The sequence below is a fragment of the Moschus berezovskii genome, chromosome 10 (genome assembly GCF_049115385.1).
Source record: "Moschus berezovskii isolate FMDL1 chromosome 10, NW_MosBer_1.0, whole genome shotgun sequence".
Taxonomy (NCBI): Eukaryota; Metazoa; Chordata; class Mammalia; order Artiodactyla; family Moschidae; genus Moschus; species Moschus berezovskii.
In genome coordinates this window covers 66,790,580-66,813,469 of record NC_142469.1, presented here as the reverse complement: position 1 = coordinate 66,813,469, position 22,890 = coordinate 66,790,580, and the positions used below count along the sequence as shown (strand labels likewise).

The 22,890-nt window shown below is 39.1% G+C and overlaps 1 protein-coding gene across 2 annotated transcripts in view; it reads right to left on the bottom strand.

The window, feature by feature from the left end:
* Window positions 1-22,890, bottom strand: part of MDN1 (midasin AAA ATPase 1) — a 146,328-nt gene that overhangs the window by 110,162 nt on the left and 13,276 nt on the right. For both annotated transcript variants that reach the window (XM_055432822.2, XM_055432823.2), the window contains exons 3-11: window positions 16,814-17,038; window positions 16,347-16,454; window positions 16,075-16,267; window positions 12,720-12,962; window positions 12,353-12,484; window positions 9,162-9,265; window positions 7,589-7,703; window positions 3,625-3,818; window positions 2,624-2,705 (exon numbers count right to left, since the gene is read on the bottom strand). In XM_055432822.2, the coding sequence (XP_055288797.2) occupies window positions 2,624-2,705; window positions 3,625-3,818; window positions 7,589-7,703; window positions 9,162-9,265; window positions 12,353-12,484; window positions 12,720-12,962; window positions 16,075-16,267; window positions 16,347-16,454; window positions 16,814-17,038 (1,396 nt within the window). The remainder of the gene's footprint in view (window positions 1-2,623; window positions 2,706-3,624; window positions 3,819-7,588; window positions 7,704-9,161; window positions 9,266-12,352; window positions 12,485-12,719; window positions 12,963-16,074; window positions 16,268-16,346; window positions 16,455-16,813; window positions 17,039-22,890) is intronic.

Sequence of the window (22,890 nt, the reverse complement as noted above, 5' to 3'; positions counted from 1 at the left end):
TTGAGCTGTAAAGGGTAATTCTCGGTGTGCAATAAAGGACTACTGCCATTACCCTAACCCAGTACTTAGCCGCTACTGAGAAACGAAGATACACGTCTTCTGCTGTAATAAGTTTATCTGGTGTTTGTCCCTAATTCCTACACAGCCTTTCAAAAATTCTGAATCACCAGGACTCAGGAGTGTCTTCTGTTATTCACTAGAGTCCTCATAGACCCTACTGGGTTTATTATGCTAAGCGAGGTAACTCCAGATGAGCCCTTACTCAGTTTATCAGAGGAAATGGGGCCAGGCCAGAAAGACCAAGCACGAACAGGAGAACTGAAACTTCCATCCCAAACACCTGGAAAGGGTGGAAGAGCTGGTGGACAACATGACGTATGATGAAGGTGGCACACCCTGCTTCCAAAGGTGTGCCTGTGTTCAGATTCCTGAAATCTTGCCCTACGTGTCTCTTTCATTTGACAGTTCCTGAGTAATATTTTTAATAATAAAACTGTAACCTGTACAGTAAGTACAGAGCTTCCAAAGAATCCTATGAGACAATCACTCTACCTGAGAAGTTTGTGGGAACCCCTGAATTTACAGCTGATCGGTCCTAAGTGTGGGTGGGCCTCCAATACTTGCAGCTGGAGTCTAAAGTGGGATGGTTTTGTGGAGGACTGAGTCTTTGAACCTTGTGGTCCACATTAACTCCAGGTAGAAAGTATCAGAACTGGACTGAACTGCAGGACACCAGCTGGTGTCAAAACAGAGAAGAAGCAACCAGATAAAACCAAAAGGTGAAACATTCTGTAAAACAACTGGCCTGATCTCCACAAGGTAGTGTGGGGTTTTTATGAGGGGCTGGGGGGGCGTGGCTCTAATACAGTTCTTAATTCCATACGCATAGACAAATATGTACAAGGAGATACACCAAGGTATTAATAGTACAGGGGAATCTCTGAATGGGAGAATATTTTTTACCATTTTGTTTTCCCATATTTTCTCCATTTTTACTTCTATATTAATAAAATATTGCTGTTGTTTAGTCGCTAAGTAGTGTCCAATTCTTTTGTGACCCCTCTGGACTACAGCCCAGCAGGCTCCTCTGTCCATGGGATTTCACAGGCAAGAATACTGGAGTGGACTGCCACTTCCGTCTCCAGGGAATCTTCCCGCTCTAAGGATCGAACCCGTGTCTCCTGCACTGGCAAGCAGATTCTTGACCACTGAGCCACCAGGGAAGCCCATATTAATAAAATACTTGTACACAAATGTTCACAGCAGCATTATTCACAACAGGTGAAAACAACCCAAACATCCATTTATGTATGAGTGAATAAACAAAATGTGATATATCAATACAATGAAGTGTTATTCAGCCATAAAGAGAATGAAGTACTGACTCATGCTACAACATGGATTAACCAAGAGAATGTGCTGAGTGAAAGAAGATAAAAGGGTCACCTAATGTATGATTTCATTTATACGAAATGTCCAGAATGAGCAAATCTATAGACAGGAGGTAGATTAGTGATTGTCAGAGGCTGCAAAGAGAAGGAAAATAGGCACGATGGTTGACGGTTACATGGTTTCTTTTTGAGGTGATGAAAATGTTCTAGAATTAGTGGTGATGTTGCATAATTCTGTAAATATACTAAAATACACCGAATTGTACACCTTAAAAGAGTGAATTTTATGGGCTGTCACACACACACACAATAACATTCTAAAATAGAGACTAAAGAAGATCCTCCCCATGCCAGTTTTATTTTAAAAGTACAAAACAAGACTATCTGCTGCTGCTGCTGAAGAGGAAAAATGTAGGAGGATGGGAAGGAAATTTCTCTGGACAGAGGAGATTAAAGGACTGGTACAGAACACTTCAGGGTCTGGCTTGATTGTGAGCTCTGAATCAAGGTTCTTTCTACTTAAAGTAACTTCACCAAAGATACTGCTCACCAAAACAGGTCACTATCCTTTCCTCAATACTAGCTGACAGACACAGTAACACTTTATAGTCAAAACAGGTCAATGTTTTAAGAGTCCAAAGATCTTCAGGCGGTACCATGTTTATTCTTAACCAGGTGGAAATAAATCTCTCTCTGTTCTTATTAAATATGGCAGAGCTGTAATTCAACAGCGCATCCCTTTTGCACACTTTCCCCCCAGCCCAGCATACAAGAACAGACTTTATAACCCACATACATTTCTCTGAACTAAAATTAAAAAGGCCCTGCTGGGGCAAGTGGTAAGATCAGACAAATACCAATCTGTCAAATAGACTAAGAAATTATACATAGAAATTAATACTAAACATCTTAGAAACTCTTTGTTTTACAATAGTATTACCACCTGGGAGATTTTTTTCCTTTCATTTAAGCTTTAATTTCAGCACCTGTTTTACTCTATTTCAAACTAGACTTATTTAAAATTAGGGGTAACCCATTTCAAGAGTCACAAAACATTTATCATGCTCACTTAGCTCTAAGACAACTTTAGTTCAGTTTTAACTAGGTAAGGATATACACAGTACCTACACCATAGAAAAACTTTCTGATAACAGTCAAGAGACAGAAAATAACAGTGGAAATTAGCAGCCTTGCAGAGCACAGAGAAAACAAGCAGAAAGACTATATCTTACCTCTTGAAAAATATTTAACGATGCTGATGAAGACATACTGTCAAAGCTGTGGGCAATCCTATTACACCAATTAAGTAGATCCCTTAAAAAATAAAAAGGTAAGAAATAAAAAACCACAGTTCAAAGATGTCAAAGGTATCAGAGTTTACTCAGGTCTGAGAACGTCTGACCACAAAGACTCTCCCTTTTTCTGCCAACTGAATATAAACAGTGTTAAGTCAGGCAAAAGTATGAGTGGATCCTTTTCTTACCTCTACCAGGAAGCAACCTATAACTCATTTCTCCCCCATCCATACCAGACAAGGCAGAAGAGACAGGAGCAATTAACTCTCAGAGCAAACTTAAGGGGAGCTGCCCATTCCCAATTCTCACTTCTCCAAGAGCAAGTCAACCACTGCAAATGTAGCTCAAAGGAACAGAATTTACTATATACAGCAAAACCCCAAAATCTTATTTACGACCCCATTTGTCACAAAAGGACATCCAGTGAAAAAACTATGTCGGTAATTTTCCAACTTTTTCCACTATTTCCAACTTTTAAAGTTATTTATTAAACTTCCAATTATAATTCCTAGGGATGCAATGTACAGCATAGTAAGTATAATTAACACTTCTATATGTTATATATGAAAAGTTGTTACATTATCACAAGAAAGAAATTGTTTTTTACTATTTAACTTAGTATCTGTGAGATGATGGAGGTTCACTCAACTTGTAGTAATCATTTCATATGCATGTAATTATTATCCATAAACTTATACAGAGCTGTCAGTTATAGCTCAATAAAACTGTAAGAAGAAGAAAAAAGTTATTTTTTAAAGCTAACATAATATTATCTTCATAAGCCTTCCCATTCAGTAACTATAGATCTCAAAGAGATTAGAGACTGAGAACATCTAATTTCAAAATCAGACTTCTTGTAACTATTCAGCTTGAGCTGCTAAGAATTTCTGAGAGAAGCAATTTTTAAAATACCAACCCAAAAGCGTTTAGTCCAATACCTGAGAGACAATTCTCTTCCCTCAAGGCTTAGTCTCTTGTTTTCTTGTCTTGCTTCTGGAACCTCCTCTGAAGCCTGTTTCCCTCCAACAGAACTTTCACTCAGACAGTGATGCGTCTCTCCAATAAGCTGGATGTAAATATCAAGCAGGTGATCGGTTGCTGCTGATAAGCTGGGATATCTAATTTGAAGAACCTGACAGAGGAGGAAAAAAGAAAAAAAAAAATTAGCAGCAGACAAAGTGATTTTTAAAAGCACACCAAAAATGAACTTCTCTAGGACATCTGTCATCTTGAGCAAGTATAAGAACTTCCACCTTCAACCATTACCTCCAGCCCCCCAAAGACTGTGACTTCTTCCTGCCCAGAACTGTTATCTGACAATCTCACTACCTATCACATAGCTTTGGGTACAGAAGCTTGATGGGAAAGACGTCTCAAACAACGTGAGCATCCAAAGCCCATGCACTTCAAGTACTACGTACTCCAATTGTTTTAAAGACAATTGTAATACCATCATTAAGTCATTTCTCAGTCAAAAGCAGAAATGAAACAGTTTAGTGGGAAAGGAAACAAGTTTTTTTTTAAAAGCAGAACACAGCAAAAGGAGCTAGTGTTAAAGTCCTGATAAAAAGTAGTTTTTATCAGACAGTAGAATTTAGAAAGCAAAAGATCTAGTCCAATTCACTTCAATAACTATTAAGAATTTTGTGCAGTATTAATACTTGGTGGCCATAATAACATTCATGACATGGATTTGTTAAGTCTACTTGAGAAGAAAAATATCACATATGTATTAGAAATATTATTAGCTAATATATTTAAATTAGCTTAAGAAGTATACCATGATTCCAATTTATATTAATATATGAAACATCAACATTTTTTTTTAATCAGGAATGTAGGTTTATTTAATTAAAAAACAAAACAGAACAGACTCATCCCCCAGAGTACTGTATCTTTTAAAGCAGCAGCAATCACAAGGCACATATGTACAAAATACCTCAAGCAAAATAGAAGCTAAACATTAAAAAATATATGTTATCTAAAAAGATGTCGAGGACTATTTGTTAATATGAACATATACTATAAAAATGATATTTTCAATATAATTTTATTCTTTTCCCTTTAACAAGAGATGGAATAATAATGTAATATCTATGTACTATCTAGTGGCATATATCACATTTATATCACCCAACCTGGTCTGCTAAAGAAAAAAACAGATAGCTAAAGCACAGATTAAAAATTTTATTTTCAGTGCTTTCACATCTTTTTCAGATATCTGGAATTCATTAAACTGAAAAGAAATAAAGGTCTCATTTTCTTTAGCTTAGAAAAAGCCCATGGTTATATGTCCCTAGGCAAACCCACTATACAAAACCCACTATACTAATCCAACCACATCTTTTTCAGTCTTTGTCATGTGAAACTCAGTGGTGGCTAATATATAAAGGAACACTTTTGTGTGATTATTATAAACTTTTCATTATATTTGAATCCTAGGATTTTTATATACACTAAATACTGATGTTGCACCATTTCTAACATTGAATCTTAGCATCCCTAACCAGAGAACAGTCATTATACTTCCTAAGTGAGCAATAATTTACATCAAATACTATTTTATTTTAGTATAATTGACCTTTACATTTATTTTGTGTTGATTTCTAATCTGTTTTCTGAAGAGGGTTACTGTGATCATCCCAAAATGGAAATCATGTCCTTGACATTTTAGAATATCTTGAATGTATTCTTTTTTGAAATATCAACATATTTTTTATATAAAAGAGATAAAGTCCACATATTTACAAAGATAAAGAACTAAAATCTTTTAATAGTGTCACTTTAAGTATTAGATCTCACAGATTTTAATTTCTTCATACCTTTTTTTTAAATTGGAAGATTTTACAAATTTTAATATTTCAAATGTATTAAAAATTAAGATAGAAGTGAATAATAAAATCAACAAATTCATTTTATTTGCTACACATGTGGATCTTTCAAAGAGAGAATAAACATGCTCTTTGTATAGAAGGAACACTTTCAAAACTGACCGTTTTATGGACTGTGGCTACCATAAACAAAATACATACTTCTATCACCCATAAAAGAAAAAAAAGTTCCCTTGTAATCACACCCTTCCCCACCACCCCTGTCCCTGGAATCCTGAACCTGATTCTAATCAGTACAGCTTTGCTTTCAAATTTCTCATATGCATGGAATCATACCGGATGTAGCACATAGTTGGGTTTCTCTTACTCAGCAACATGCTTTTGAAATTCACCCAAACATTACTGTATGTATCAGATCAGTAGTTCATTCTATTTTATTGCTGAGGAGTAATTCCATCATATGACATGTATACTTACGATCATGGTAGGGGAAAAAAGCTATTTTTACTTGCAAAAAACTTTCAGGTTTAACACTTTAGTAGGGCTCGGTTATTTGGGAAAAAAGTTCTGAATAGTGATTTATATGTACCAACCAATTAGTCATTTTCTTCCTCAGACAAAAGATATCTTTTGTTATTACCATAAATGTCAAAATGTAAACAGAATATCACATGATAAACTAATCTGACATGATATGCTTATCAATAATTAAATGTTTGAAAACAAAACATTTAAAGAACTACAACAGGCAAAAAAAAAAAAAAAAGGGTGTATTATGTCACAGCAATACAACAAACACATTAACTGTGAGGATGGAATGGATGCCAGGGACACCAAAGCTGAGTAAGTTACTGGAGGAGCTTACAGTTGAGAGCAGCAAGGGAGGGAGAGAAAGACGTATAGACACACAAGTACACAATTGAGAACCACAGTGAGATAAGAAACTCACAGGCTATAGAGATATAAAAATCACACCATCAAGGCCAGGGTTCTTAGAAATTATATGAAGGCTGATCCAGTAACTGGTGCCCTCTGAAAACCCCTCTGTTAATAAACACTTTAATGCTATTAATAGATAAAATATTTGAAAGGGTTGTCTGGTACCACTTATTTATGTAAAATTTACACCAAGAAAGAGGAAAGTGACCCTGCCATGCCTGAATGTTCACTGACAATACTTTATTTGCTACTGTCCAAAGTGAAGTGCTGGGAGACAGAAAGCTGCCCAAGGGAGAAGGCAGATGCAGAGGAGGAGAGAGGCTGGCAGCGTAAAGGGAGGCACACCGCTTAGGGATCACAGAGAACCAGTGATACTACAAAGTGAACTGATGCATAAAGCCTTTAAAGTAAGCCATCTCAGTTTCCATTAAGGTCCAGGTGAAAATGCACATGAAGTTGTTAAGTGTGAAAGATACTAGTTAAAATCAACTTAGTAAAAATAAAAAGATCCTTTGAGGACAACTGGGGAAATTCTAATGTGGTTTGAGAATTAAGTGCTACTGAGGAATAACTATTCATTTTATTGGCTATAATAACGATATTGTGGCTATATATGGAAATGTTCTTAGAGATGCATGTAAGTATTTAAGGGTGAAATGCTGCGAGGTTTGCTTTCAAATATATTAGCAAATAAAAAGTACTAGATGAAGTTAATATAGTAAAATGTTAGTACATTAACTGTTAAATTTAGAGTGGTGAGTATTTTCGTGACTCACTGGGCTATTTCTCTTCTCTACATGTTAAGTCTGAAACTTTTAAAATAGGAATTCTCTGGTGGCTCAGTGGTAAAGAATCTGCCTGCCACATGGGTTTGATCCCTGGGTTGGGAAGATCCCTTGAAAAAGAGAATGGTAACCCACTCCATGATTCTTGCCTGGGAAATCCCATGGACCTAGAAGAGACTAGTGGCTACAGTCCATGGGGTTGCAAAAAGCTGAACACGACTTAGCGACTAAACAACAATAGAGCTGATTCACTTCTTTGTATAGTAGAAACTAACACAACACTGAAACTTTTAATATAAATGAAAAGTAAAAAAGAAAAGCACTGATACTTTCAAATAATCACATACCTCATTCAGTTCTGCCTTATCCATATTATCCAGGTGAATTTTGGTCCAGTATTTGTCTAGCAGAGTAGCATGACTATTTAGCGGTCGATACCAGTTTCCTCCACAGCTCAACAGTCTGTATTATAAAATGAAAAGCAGAGTCACACAAAATTCCTAAGTTTTAACCTTGAATTATGCCCCTGGTTATCCCTTGCTATATACTGTGTCACATCTGAATAAAACTCACAATTACTTCTGGTGTCAAGACACTATTATGCGAGGCTTACAGGGAGGATGACAATGAAACGCTGCCACTGACTCAGCTTTGACTATTTTTCTGGGGAGAGTAATAAGGCTTTAACCAAGTTATTTTCAAACTACTGCAAACAGTCCTATTAGGCATTTTGATCTCAAAAACATGTTTCTTTTCATTAAGATGTAACTTCAGGAAAAAGAAAACAAACCAAGACCCAAAGCTCTAAAAATAAGTTCACTGCTTATTTACCAAAAGCTCCAGTACCTTAAACTATTTAAAATACCCAGAAGAGAAGGAATATTCATCGAACACATATTCTGGGCAAGCCGCAGGTTTACACTTAAGCCATTAATTTAATTCTCATAACATCTGCCCTGAGGGAAGAGTGATCTTCTTTTTCTCTAAGCGCAAGGAAGAACCATAAGGAAGAGAAAGAAAAATGTCGCTTGCTCACTCAACTATGACTACAAATGCAAAACCAAGAAACGAACTGAAGTTGGTGTGACGTCCTTGTATGTCTCAGGACTTTCCAGGAAAGAACTTCACTATCACTGTGAATAAAAACAGGTTCTATTAAAATTAACAGGGTCTAGCAAGGTGCTCCTTGAAGATGGTTAGATCAGCTCTGCGTTCCACCTGGGAGTGAATGTTCACAGAGGTACAGTAAACACTAACATAAGCACTAAACACAGTGTGGTGTTAGTTTCCCTGTTGGGCATTTTAAGATCTTGGAGAAACTGTACAGGTAGTCAGGTAGTAGGAAATAAGCCACTGCCTTCACATTATTTTAAAATGTAGACAGGGACATAAACATGTTTCTTTATGTTTTATTCCTTTGTTGATGCTTATCTTCAATTTATTTCTTTAAATCGCTTGACGTCTACATGGCTTCATTTGCATCAGCGCCATCATGGTTGGGCACTCCACCATGTGACAGGTCTTTAGTGCAAGTCATTTCACCTAAACTTTACAACTTACAGCAAGTTGTAAAGCAGGCATTATTGGTCCCATCAGAATCAGCCAAGCAAGGTACATACAAAGAGTCAGTGTCAGGATTCAAACCCAGGGCTATCTGACAACTATCATTTCTGATTATGTTTGAAAATATGAAAACAAGTGTTTTAAGACTGGTTACTTATTTATAAGTGAAAAAACAAAACTTTTATTTTCTGAATTATCTCCACGAAAAACAGGAACGAGAAGGTTGGATCTGTTCCAACTAACCTTGTTTAAAGGCCCAGAGAACTCTAATCCTGGACTTGTGTACTCAGCAGTCTAGCATGTGGCCTCATGAGCAAGAGGCTCCATCGTGGAAACAAAAGGGTTAATAGGACATACCTCCTGGTTGCAAAGAACTGAAATCCAGGAGCCACCTTCACATAGTCACCTCGGCCAGGAATCAAGAGCTCTCCATTCTCCAAGAGAGGGATCAGCACAGAAACCTAAATCACAAAATTCCAGGGACAAAGCTATAAAGACAGAAGTAGCAAAAACAACACACACAAAACCAGCCCTCTAACCAAATGACAAACGCATACTTAAAGGAAACCCCTACTTCTCACAGCATAAACTGGGTCAAAGCAGGTGGGAATATTGGAGTCAACTACACTCCAGCAGAGCAACTTACTCATTCAACATTCACTGAGTGCCTACTACGGACCAGAATCAAGCAAGACACTAGAACTCCAGACACGACTGAGGCATTACAGCCTAGCGTCTGATGGGAGGTAGCTGGCAAACTACCACACAGCCTAACTGGTGTGACCCAAGCGATGAACAAAACACCACATGAAGACAGGCTGTCGATGAGTGTGGAGTAGACGAGAAGCAAGGCAGTGAAGCCACCCTTGAGGTAATGCCATTCGCTGAGTCTTAAAGTTGAATAGGAATTAGTCCAGTTTGGTGGGAAAGGAATGGCACAATCACTCGAGGCAAAAATACTAAAATCAATAAAAACATACATGCCTAAGTGTGTGGCCTGAGAAGATTCTGTGACAGGGCAGAATGTGCACACGAAGTAGTGACAAAATGCCAGGCTTCAGAGCCAGAGGATAAAAGCCCTTCTGTGCTGAACTAAGAAGTCTGAACTTTTTCATGACAGTAGTTGAGAGGATTTTACTCAGGAGAAAAAAACTTTATTTTACATTTTAGAAAATGAACTGTACAACAATATGGAAGATAAACTGAAAGAAAGCCAGCCTGGATGGAAAGAAGTGAAAAAAACATACCAGTCAGGTAACAAAGGCAAGATGGCAAGATAGATTGGAGAGAGACAAAAACAAGAAGCCCTGTGCTAAGGCAGCAGGCCAGGAGGGATCAGAGTAAGAGATAAGGAAAAAGTACTAAGGAGCATCAGACTGAGTGAGTGGGAGGCGAGAGGAAGGAGACGGCAAAGTTCTGGCCTGGCTATCACGTGGCAGCAAAGGTTGTTCTGGGAAAACAGCAGACAAGGTCCATTTTGAACATCCTAAACCTGCACCCACTAAGGAATCTAAGTAGAGATTTTCTGAGAAAAGTATGGACTAGACATATGGATGCAGCGGGTGGGAGTTTAAGGACGAAGTTTTGAAAAACAAAGTAGGAAGAACAAAGAGCCAAGAAAGAGGGTTCTAAAATATCAACATAATTTTATTCAGTTCAGTCGCTCAGTTGTGTCCGACTCTCCGCGACCCCATGAATCACAGCATGTCAGGCCTCCCTGTCCATCACCAACTCCTGGAGTTCACTCAAACCCATGTCCATCGAGTCGGCGATGCCATCCAGCCATCTAATCCTCTGTCGTCCCCTTCTCCTCCCGCCCCCAATCCCTCCCAGCATCAGTCTTTTCCAGTGAGTCAACTCTTCACATGAGGTGGCCAAAGTATTGGAGTTTCAGCTTTAGCATCAGTCCTTCCAATGAACACCCAGGTCTGGTCTCCTATATTAAGCATCATTAATTCATACATGGCTAGGAGTAGAAAGGGAAAATAATAGAGGGGCAACTCCAAGGTAACAATGAAACTTGAAACAAAAGACAACAATCCTGAATGAGATCTATAAAAGCTACCTTGAAATAGTAATGGGTTCACTACTAGCTGAGTTCTGGAAATAACAAAATAATAATCAAGGGGAAGGCGTATTTTTGAGTAAACACAACTTTACTATAATGGTGAGTTTAAACATAATCAACTGAACAAACATACCCTCTGTAATCAAATGTAGTAACAAAAGGGGAATGGAACACAAAGAATTTTCTGATGTACTAGACATGACCCAAGTAATGACAAGTAGGAACAAGACAGAAAGCAACAGTTTGGTCTTGAATTTGGATTTGGTCATCAAAGAATGTACTAAGCTATGGGACAGGGACAGAGGCCGATGCTTCATCATGACCTGAATGGAAAATCCCTTATGTTCATCTAACTTTTTTGGCTCAAATTCTATGATTCATAATCCTAATGACTTCTCAGGTATCTTGAGGTCTAAAAAAATCTGTCCAGGAAAGAGAGCACTAGAAAGGGCTAAGACTCAACAAATACTTTTAAGTTGACCTTGTAATTTATAATTCGGTTTCATTTTAATGTCTCCTTGGTAGGAGTCATCCCTGGCTCTGGGCTTATCATGAAAACTAAGTTCCAGCCCTATAATACTTAGCATTAAAATCTTAGAACATAGCGGTAACACTAGGCCAATAACCCCATTACATCTTTACCTCAGACTCTAAAACATGCATGTGTTGCAAGACACACATATTTATAGCCACCCTTTCCCCTTCATACCTCTCTAAACCCAAAGACCTTCCCCACCTCTCCTTCTCCCTCCTCCCTGTCTCCTCTTTCTCTAATCCAAAAGGGTAAAGTCCATATAGAGGTAGCTTTAGGGTTCATGCTAAAGAAAACTAAAATTAATCTTGGGAAAATCTGCCCACAGAAAGATTTTTTTCATTTTGCAATACATTTTAAGGTGGGAGCTGGGTGGTGGGGGGTGAGGGGGGATGTCATAGTTCACAGAATGCAGAAGAAACATGGACTGCCTCCATAGCTAAATTTCATACACACAGAAAAGTGATCTTTTTAAAAAGTCAGAAATACACATCCAGTTTATTTTCCTTATTGGAACAAAGACAAGCAGGTGCTTATAATATCATCTCTTCCTTTCTGTGTCCTCAGCTCACTGCTCCACAGGTGCCATGGCTGGGGAGTGGGCCTCAAAGTTCTCCATGTATCTGTAACATGCATAAGATGTTTCCCACCGAGCCTATTCTTAGAAAGGCTGTGATACTGATCACATTTTCAACTAAAGGAGGAAAAAAATATACTGCGAAACTGATCACACATTCGACTATTAAAGGAAACAGTACAAGCAGAATTTTACTGATTTTCTGTCAAACAAGAGATCAGCCTAGTAATCCAAGAACTCAAATAGGTTAGGTGGATAATCAACATACCATCTCTAGTGAAATAACATGTGTTGTTTAAATAATGCCCCAGAATCACTATTAACACAATTTGAAGACAAGAAATCAGCGAGTTACTGTGGAGATGACGTACCACGTCCAAGGGGGCATAGTCAATATCCTCCAGAAGGATCCAGTGTCCCTTGGTGGCTGCCTGTGTCAAGGTCCCAGGCTGCCACACGAACTCCCCTGGGACATCTGTGCAGCGATACATTCCCAACAGCATCTGCAGAAAGAAGATGAAGTACTTACTGAAACCACACACCTGAGGTGCCAGTGCCACATCCTGAGATTAGTTCCACTAAACTCCTACAGGGTTATAATGGGCATCTGAGGTTTTATACCATGATCCCCTCTGTTATGAGGAATATCAGTTAATTACAGTTTCCTAGCAAAAACAATATTTTAAAGCAAATATTCAAAGTATGTTCACCCACCAAAATCTGCCATTTCTTAGTTACCTTACTGTCGGTCTGATCTCCAAGTTGGACTTTGAGAAGTTGAGGGGGCCTCCTTCTACCTGTCATTGCAGCTAAATGTTCAACTAAGGAAGTTTTGCCACATCCAATTGGTCCTTCTAACAACACAGCATTCTGAGAAGCCACTGCCATAGCCAGGGTCTGAAGATTTTTGCACACTGAGTCGACCAGCACGTAAGACCTAAAGGTCAGCTCCTGTTCACGAGAAGAACTCCTACTACTCGCCTAAGGAGAAAAGTGAGAAATAAAAGGCACATCAAGAAGAGTCTTTCTACCAAAGGGCACAGGTTAATTTCTATAACAACTGACTTTTACATAAACCTCTGCCAATAAATTAGTAGTACAGGATCTACAATAACAAGTATGTATCCAAAGTAAAGATCCGGCTTTTTCCCTTTCCTGTCTCCCATCCTAGGGAGAGGGGTGGGAACTTAGTGACAAATATAAGAAAACCTCTCCCAAAGTTTAAGAAAACCAAAAAAGTTGATACATAGCAAATGGGAACAAATCTCATTTGTCATGACTGGATTTTTGTTTTTCTTCCTCTTACCATATTCTAGGATTTCATGTTTAAGATCAAGATCGCACACAATACACTTATGAGACAATCATGGAAGTAAAGACACTAATTTTTTCCCAGGTACAATAAAGAATACCAGGGATTTCCTTTTTTAAAAATTTTATTGAAGTATAGTTGATTAACAATGTTGTGTTAATTTAGCTATACAGCAAAGTGATCCAACTACACATATATACATTCTTTTATACTCTTCCATTATGGTTAATCACAGGATGCTGAATAGAGTTCCCAGGGCTATATATCCACTATATAGTCTGCATAACAGAAATACACAAACACACTAAACTACAGGCATACCTCAAAGATTTTGCAGGTTGAATTCCAAACCACAGCAGTAAATTAAATATCATAATAAACCAAGTTACACAAAACTTTCGGTTTCCTAGTGCATATAAAAGTTATGTTTACACTATACTCTGGTCCATTAAGTGTGCAATAGTTTTATGTCTAAAAAACAATGTACATACCTTCATTTAAAAAACGTTTTATTGCTAAGAATGCTAACCATCATCTGAGACTTCACTGAATTGAAATCTTTGCAACAGTAGCAAAGATCATCAGTCACAGATCACCATAACAAATATAATAGTAATTAAACAGTTTTAAATATTGCAAGAATTACCAAAATGTGACAGAGAAACATTAAGTGAGTAAATGCCATTGGGAAAATGGCACCAGGAGACTTGGTCAAGCCACAATCCTTCAGTTTGTAAAAAACAAAACAAAAAATCAGGCAAAATCCATGAGTGCAATAAAGCAAGGCATGCCTATTTAATTAAGGATATTTTTATATTACAATAATAATTACATTACTATATATATTATAATAAAGTATAATAATTTAATTAATATTTAATTAAGAAATAACGTGGTATCTGGGAGTTGCTTCAAAACAATACGGTGTGAGGAGTGTTCAGAAATATAAATGCAACATAACTGACCATGAATTTATAATTACTGAAGCTGAATGACTACATGTGAATTTATTATACTACTGTTTCTACTCTGGAATATATTTAACATTTTCCATAACAAAAAGTAAAATAATAATCATAATCATAACACACCCAGTATGTTTAATGGGTAATATCACTTTTATAAGATGAAAAGTTCTGGAGCTTGTTTGTGCAACAATGTAAATATACTCAACAATACTGAGGAGTACACTTAAAAATGTTAAAAGATGGTGAACATTACATTCATTTTACCATAACTTTTAAAAAATTTAATAATAATCTACCTACTGACACAGAAAAAAGGATCTCTTGGAAGAGCACAATGATTATGAACTTTTAAGGAATGGTAACTTCTCAAACAGAGCTTGTCCCCTAAAGATATGTAAGGACAAAATGAGATTTGGGGCTGGAAGCTGCTGAACTTTTTGCAGAGCTGTTACTCTCAGCAACTAGCAGGCTGGGCTGTAGCTCCAGGCTGGACTTCTGCCCCAGTGCTCTGCCACTGCCATCCACTAGCAAGCCCACCCCAACCCAAATCCTTCCCTGTGTTCAAGTGCTAAAGCTCCAAACCTAACCTGTGTTGTTGTTGTTTACTCACTAAATCACGTCCTAACTCTGCGACTCCATGGACTGCAGCACACCAGGCTTCCCTGTCCTTCACTATCTCCTGGAGTTTGCTCAAACTCCTGTTCACTGAGTCAGTGATGCCATCCAACCATCTCATCCTCTGTCTGCATTAGGATCTGTCTATACTAGGAGAGTGGTTAAAGAGGTATGGCGAAGTCTTCCTGACCACAGGGAAATACCAGGGGCTTTGGAAATACTGCTGTCTCAGTGCTGACAACAGATATATCTAGTTTATGAATTATCATGCAGCTGTACACTCAAGATGTGCACGTTTTTCTATTTTATACTAATCCTTTTCATTGTACTTCCCACATACAAATTGATGGTCAAGGATTGACCCTGGACTTGTTCCAGGGAGAAAACTGGGTAGATCTGATGAACTGACTAAAGACTGCTAGGGAAAAACAGAGTGGCCTTTCCAAAGTGTAGTATGGAGCCACTTTCTTGGAAAGGTCCTTAACTGTGGCAGGGGACAAGTTCACTGCAGATGCAGGCTTCCCACACCATAAGCAGAGAATATTCTGACAGACTGCTGGCAATAATACCTGGGCCAAGCCCTATCTCTGCCAAAGGGCAGTCCAAGGGCCCTGGGCAAGTCACTCTGCCTTGTGCTAAGAAGCTTCATTGGTATCTGACTCTTTGCCACCCTATGGACCGTAGCCCACCAGGTTCCTTTGTCCATGGGAATTATCCAAGAAAACTGGAGTGGGTTGCCATACCCTTCTCCAGGGGATCTTCCCCACCCAAGGATCAAACCCACATGTCTTAAGTCTCACGCATTGGCAGGTGGATTCTCTACCACTAGCACCACCTGACAAGTGCCATTCTGCCTTAGTTTTATATAAATATGGCATCACGATGTGTGCCACCCAACTTCAAACAGCTGCTGAAGCAAGTAAACAAGTCATATATGTAAGAGTTTTGCTGAAGTTAAGAGCCTGATGCACAGGCACCATCATGATTTCTAATTCCACACTAAACAGGGACAATGGGACTCTCAGAGAGGAGGGTCCTGGGTGAATTCTCTACTCTCCCCCTGAATACTTCTCTAATTGGAACAGTAATTTGGCAAACTCAATTTTGCTCACACATAAAACACAAAGCCCAGCCAAGGAAAAATACACACTCGGTGTTCAGGTGGAAGAGGGCAAACCTACAACTGATGTCAACGTACCTGCTCTTCAGGGGCTGGCGGTTGCCCAGGCAACACCACACCACAGACAGCAGTGACCCTGGAGGAGAGGTCTGCCGAAACAAGGTGTCCTGTTGAGTACTGCAGCTCCTTGTCCTTCCGCCAAAGCGGTGTGTCTGGATTGGCCAACACCAAGGCCTTCTCCAAGTCCTGCAGCTGGGCCTCCTCAAGTAACCTGAGGGAAAGAGGCGCTCATCAATGGCTCTAATGCCCAGTAAAGCCACGCTGACATCTCTAGGAATACTCTTGCTTACCTTAACCTAAAATGGATCAGTTCTTCACTATTAAAAATCTTCTTAAGGAATGATAATTTGTGCTCTTCATTCATACAGGTGACCAAAGCAAGACAATTGGCTGTGTACCTGGAGAAAACCAAAGTACATAAACTCAGGATCTGCAGCGGAGTCTAAAGAATAAAGAAAATTTACTAGCCAATTGAACACCCAAAAAGGAAATCTTATGGAATTTAACACAGGGAAGGGTAGAAATCACAAATCGGGCACAGTGAATTCACTTGATGGAACATAAGAACAACGGAATTCCACTCACATCATCCGATTCCCCTCTGAAAGGACATATGAAAGGGAGCAAGAACCCCAAAGGCACCAGAACAAAAACAATGTATTTTAAATGGTTTCCTTTTCCTCCTCACGCACACAACTCCAGGGTCCAGCAACCGTCCCCATACTAAAAGAACAGGAACAGTCCACCAGCTACGTACCAGCGGACCAAGGTGTCATGGCTCCTGAGGAGTGGGACACACACACTCCAGTCCCAGAGGTCCCGGAACACAGACTGCTCTTGCTGCAGAAACTTGTAAGCTGCCTCCATTAGGTCCCGAAGTTTCATCCGCCTGCGCCCATATCGGACTGGATTTGCATCTGAACTCTCTAGGAAGAGCCTCTGAAAGACTGGAAATGTGTCCTTGAAATACCTCAGGGCAAAACTTCAGAAAGAAAAAAAGAGTTTTTTATTGGCTGGTAAGAATATTATAGCATATATCCATTTTTTAATGGAATAAAAGAAGAGTGTAATGGTAACTCTCAAGAGTTTATAAGCCAAAAAGAGATGAATGCTTAAAGCCACCTAGTCCTAAGATTGTATTCTGCTTGAGTTCAGGAACCAGAATTGCAGCATGAGATATCTGACTAACAGGAAACAAAAACCACAAGAACTTATCACAAGTGTTTACTACTGAAAACAGACTCATTTTCAACAAGTATTTACTGACTTCTCACTATGAGTCAGACACGGTTTCAGACACCGTGTTAAGTCCTGCAGGTACAAAACCAAAAAGATACCTCCCTTGAGGGAGCCTGCTATCTAGGAAGGGAGGGAGTCACAGAAACAAAGAACACGAATGCAACTGAACCTGAGAAAGTCATGAAGAGACGCTTTGGTCGCATCTCAAAAGATGAAGAGGAGATCTTCATGAAACACAAAGGTAGTTAAGACTGGAAAAAAGGGACCAAAAGCTACAAGACATACAGAAAATAATAACGGCAACAGTAAGTCCTTCTATATAAGTAACTACTTTTAATGTCACTGGTTTACTCCCAATCAAAAGACACAGATTGAATGGATTTAAAAAAAAAAACAAAAAACCAGCATCAGACAATATGCTATGTACAAGAAACCCACTCTGGATCTAAGGCTACACATAGATTGAAAGTGAGGAGATGAAAAAAAAAAAAATCTATGCAAATGGTAATGCAAAGGGAGCAGGAATGACTATTGATATCAAACAGGCTTTAAATATATCTAATAATAAGAAAGAAAATCAATAAGGAAACAGAGAAGGACAATACTACAGAGCGAAGGGATCTAACAGGCATGTACAGAATACTCTATCCAACAGCAGAAGAATATATATTCTTCTCCCAGGCACATGGAACATTCTCCAGAATAGAGCACATGTAAGGACACAAAACAACTCTCAAAAGACTTTAAAGTACTGAAATGACATACAATACCTTTTGTATAATTATACAAATTACAATGGAATGAAAACTAGAAAGTGACAGCAGGAAGAAAACTGGAAAATCCTCAAATACATGGAAATTAAACAACACACTCTTAAACAACTGATGGATCAAATAAGTTACAAGGAAAATTAGAGAGGACCTTGAAACAAATGAAAAATACAACACACCAAAACCTATGGGATACAACTAAAGTAATGCTGAGAGCAAAGTTTATAGCTACAAACATGTATACTTAAAAAGATCTCAAGCTAACAACCTAACTTTATACCTCAAATAACCAAAAAAAAAAAAAAAAAGAATAAACCCAAAGCTAACAAAAGAAAGGAAATAATAAAGACTAAAAGCAGAAACAGAAACTACAAAAGCAACAGGGAAAAATAATCAACAAAACAATTGGTTTTTGAACAGATCAAGAAAAGTGATAAACTCTGAGGTTAACTAAGAAAAAAATAAAAAATTCAAAAAACAACAATCAGGGGACTTCTCTGGAGGTCCAGTGGTTAAGACTCCATGCTCCCATGCAGGGGGCATGGGTTCCATCCCTGGTTGGGGAACTAAGATCTCACAAACAAAAAAAACTCACACAAAAAACAACAATCAGAAATAAAAGAGGGGACACTATGGATGCCACAAAAATAAAACAGATTACAAGGAATACTGTGAGGGAACTTCCTGCAGATTGGACTCTGTGCTTCCACTGAAGGGGGCATGGGTTTCATCACTGGTCAGGGAACTAAGATCCTGCATCCCACGCAGTGTGGCCAGAAAATAAAGATTCAGCTGTGGCTTGGAAGAGAGACGTGACAGGTATGTGTGAAGGGGTAGTGGTGGTGGGGGGGGTGCCTCGGGGGAGGGGGAAAGGTGGGCTAGTGTCAGCAGCACATGTGGAACCAACAGGCAGCAACAAACATGCAGGCAGATAAGCAATAACCAAGTCATCAACCTGATCCATGAGGCCTTTGAGGATAAGGGGAAATGAAGAGAGAGGACTGGCAATGGCCATAAGCCTGTGTGGCAAGTGGAGGAAGAGACTGTGGTTCATTGGAAGCATGCAAAAAGAGGCCTGGTTGATATTCCCTGCTGAACGTAGTTGACTACCCTACCCTTTTCTCTAGAGACCCATCATTTTTAGAGAGTGCTCTAAAATTCTGATCTAACCAATGATGGATGGACCAATAAGGCACACTTAGCCAGAGAATAACAAAATCAGATTCTTCCCTAGAGAATATTCGAGATACGGAGAATGATCTCTTTCCAAGGATAAGACTAAGAGTCGTAAGGTCTAAAATGCAACAAGAAACACCATTCCTGTTAAATATCTAATCTTGGATGAGTCACTTACTTGGGCAACTCGTCACACTCTTTCACGCATCTAGAGGGAAGACCTGGAGTTCAGTTCTGGCCCTGACATTTAGCACAACTTAGTTCACTCAGCTAACCCCTCTAAAGACCTGAAATGGAACTAACAGCGCCTGAATAGGTCACAGGATAAAGATCAAAAAGATAATGCTTATCTACTTATTTAACATCCTAAAGCCTATATAAACATACATTATTACTAAAATACCACTGCTGCTGCTGCTAAGTCACTGCAGTCGTGTCCGACTCTTTGTGACCCCATAGACGGCAGCCCACCAGGCTCCCCCGTCCCTGGGATTCTCCAGGCAAGAACACTGGAGTGGGTTGCCATTTCCTTCTCCAATGTGTGAAAGTGAAAAGTGAAAGTGAAGTCGCTCAGTCGTGTCCGACCCTTAGCGACCCCACAGACTGGCCTACCAGGCTCCTCCATCCATGGTATTTTCTAGGCAAGAGTACTGGAGTGGCTTGCCATTGCCTTCTCCACTAATCAGTTCCAAAAATCACACTCCTAATTCCCATAGCAGATCCACAAAATTTTCATGCTCAAGGATGTTCAATGTCTTATTATACATCAAAAATTCAGAAAACAACCTAATTGCCCAACAAAGGGTTAAGAAGTGATAAAATACTATACAACTTTTTAAACAGTTTTATTTACAGAGGCAAAGATAGCCATGCTGCTGCTGCGTCACTTCAGTCGTGTCCGATTCTGTGTGACCCCATAGACAGAAGCCCACCAGGCTCCCCTGTCCCTGGGATTCTCCAGGCAAGAACACTAGAGTGGGTTGCCATTTCCTTCTCCAATGTGTGAAAGTGAAAAGTGAAGTCTTTGTGACTAAATTTAAAAACAAGATGCAGGTTAAAAATTATAGTATGTATTTTTATTAGAATTAGCATGTAACGAAATGTTTTTTCATTTTATTAAAAGTGTATTTTAAAAATATGTGCACAAATGTTCTAAAATTTGCTGTGGTAATGGTTACATCTATCTGCAAATATACAAAAACCCAGTGAATTGCATACTTTTGTGGTATATGAACTACATCTCAATAAAGTAATTTTTTAAATATATGCACATAAAAATCGATGTGCACACTCTCAGATGGGTGTAAGAATAAGAAAAAGAAAAGGGATTTGGGAGAAAAAAATACCAAATTAATAGCAGTTATCTCGGAAGAGTAGAACTGCAGGGTGGAGAGGACCTTTTGCTTTTTACAATTTTATATTGAGTGTTACTTGAACATAGTGCTTCTGTAATCAAAAGATGATATTCTCTTTCTCAGAAGAATGCTACCAGAATTCTCAGAGGGAGAAAGGAAATTTAAAAATGAGTATGTGTTGCCTTGCAGCACTCCTGAACAGCTCTGAAGCAGAGGTGTATAAAAGCGTAACTAATTCTGGCTCCTCACACAGTTCCACGCAAGCCTGACTTCAGCATGACTGTCCATATGTACACAGCACTGTACACACGAAGCAAGCTCTCCCACAGCATTCTATCTGCCACTGTTCACATAAACCATTACGAGGCCCACCCATTGTTGCTCCTTCCAATCAGAGACAGAGCACTGACGTGGAGCCACATGTCCAGGACAAACTGACAGCAAATGAGAAACTGAAGCCAAGAAATTAACTGCGTGCAACCCAAATCAACGTGGGTGATTACAGTAACCCCCTCCTCCATGGGGGATGTGATCCAAGACCCCCGGTGGATGCCCGTGACCATGGATAGTACTGAACCCCGTACTGAACACTGTTTTTTCCTATACATACATACTTATGATAAAGTTTAATTTATAAATCAGCCACAGGCTATCCAAATTGTCAGCATCACTACTCTCCTGCTTTGGGGCCATTATTAAGTAAAATAAAGGCTACTTGAACACAAGCACTTCAACACCACAGCCCAGGTGGCAACTAAGTGACAGGTGGTTGGGCAGCAAATATAGCACGGATATGCTAGAGAAAGAGATGATTCACGCTCCAGGCAGGACACTACAAGATTCCATCACACTACTCAGAACAGCATGCAACTTAAAACTTATGAACTGTCTGCGGAATTTTTCACTTAATTTTTTTGGATATGGTTGACTTCAGGCAACTGAAACCATGGGAAATGAAACCGCTGATAATGAAACCACAGACAAAGGAGGAATGCTATATTCTTTTCCTCATGGGAATATAAATACGATCATGAGCTCTAACATGCTGTTCAGGTCAAGTTCTGTATAAATCAGGCAACAAATACATGAATGAGGAAGAGTGGGCAGCACCACAAAGTAGGAAAAAGGAGCGTGGGCTCTGGAGGCAGCTGAACCTAGGACTGAATTCCAGCTCTGCCACTTTCTCGGAGGGGACTTAGGGCAAGTTACTTAGGAACGGTTGTTCTTCATCACTAATGAAAGACAGCTTTCACAAGATTTGCAAGCCATGGCTGAAAGGACGATGTGCTAAAAGGACTTGCAAGAACCAGGGAGCAGGGAGAAACAAGAAAGGGGGAAAGCAAACTAAAACAAAAAGCAAAGAACTAAAAGATGCAAAATATAAAAGTAGGGCACAAGCAGAAGTTAAAAATAAGGTTACACTCCTGAGAGAACACTAAAGGGTAAAAAAATATCAACACATAATGTGTACATTGGGGGCTTCCCTGGTGGCTCAGTGGTAAAGAACACACCTGTCAATGCAGAATACACAGGTTTGATCTCTGAGTCAGAAAGATCTCCTGGAGAAGGAAATGGTAACCTGCTCCAGTATTCTATCCGGGAAAATCCTATGGACAGAGGAGCCTGGGGTCCCAAAAGAGTCAAACACAACTAAGTGACTGAAAAACAACAATGTGGTACCTTAACCATCTGAAACCATTTACAAAGTTACGGCTGAAGAAATCTGGGAACACAAGAACCAAATTAGGAACAGGACTAGATGATTTTTTAAAATTAGAACTTTGAAACCAAAACTAGTATATCAGAATAGAGAAGGCATCAACAGACCACGAGTGTTCTCAGATCCTGACAAAGAATCTGCCAAAGAGTAAAAAATGCACTGACGGACTGAAGATGTGGAAACAGTAATGAATAACAACAAAAACGGTAGTTATGTGAGGTAACGGCTGTATTAACTGTTGCTGTAGTAAATATCTTGCAATATGTGCCTCAAATCTCCACAGTGTACACCTTAAACTTACACAAAAATGTTTTATGTCAATTATATCTCAATAACGCTGAGGGGAAGGAGAGACCAGTAATGCATAAGCAAGGGAATAAAAAGAAAGACCTTGTTACTACTGAGATACCTGACGGAAACTCCAAACAGGTAGGCACCCTGGCCTCAGAAAGAGGTGTCAACTGGAAAATGAACGTCATTACCATAAGAGGAAGCCCGACTGGGTTCCTCCTCTCCAGTCTCTCTTATAGGTTTTCATCCCCTGACTGGGTTCCTCCTCTCCAGTCTCTCTCAG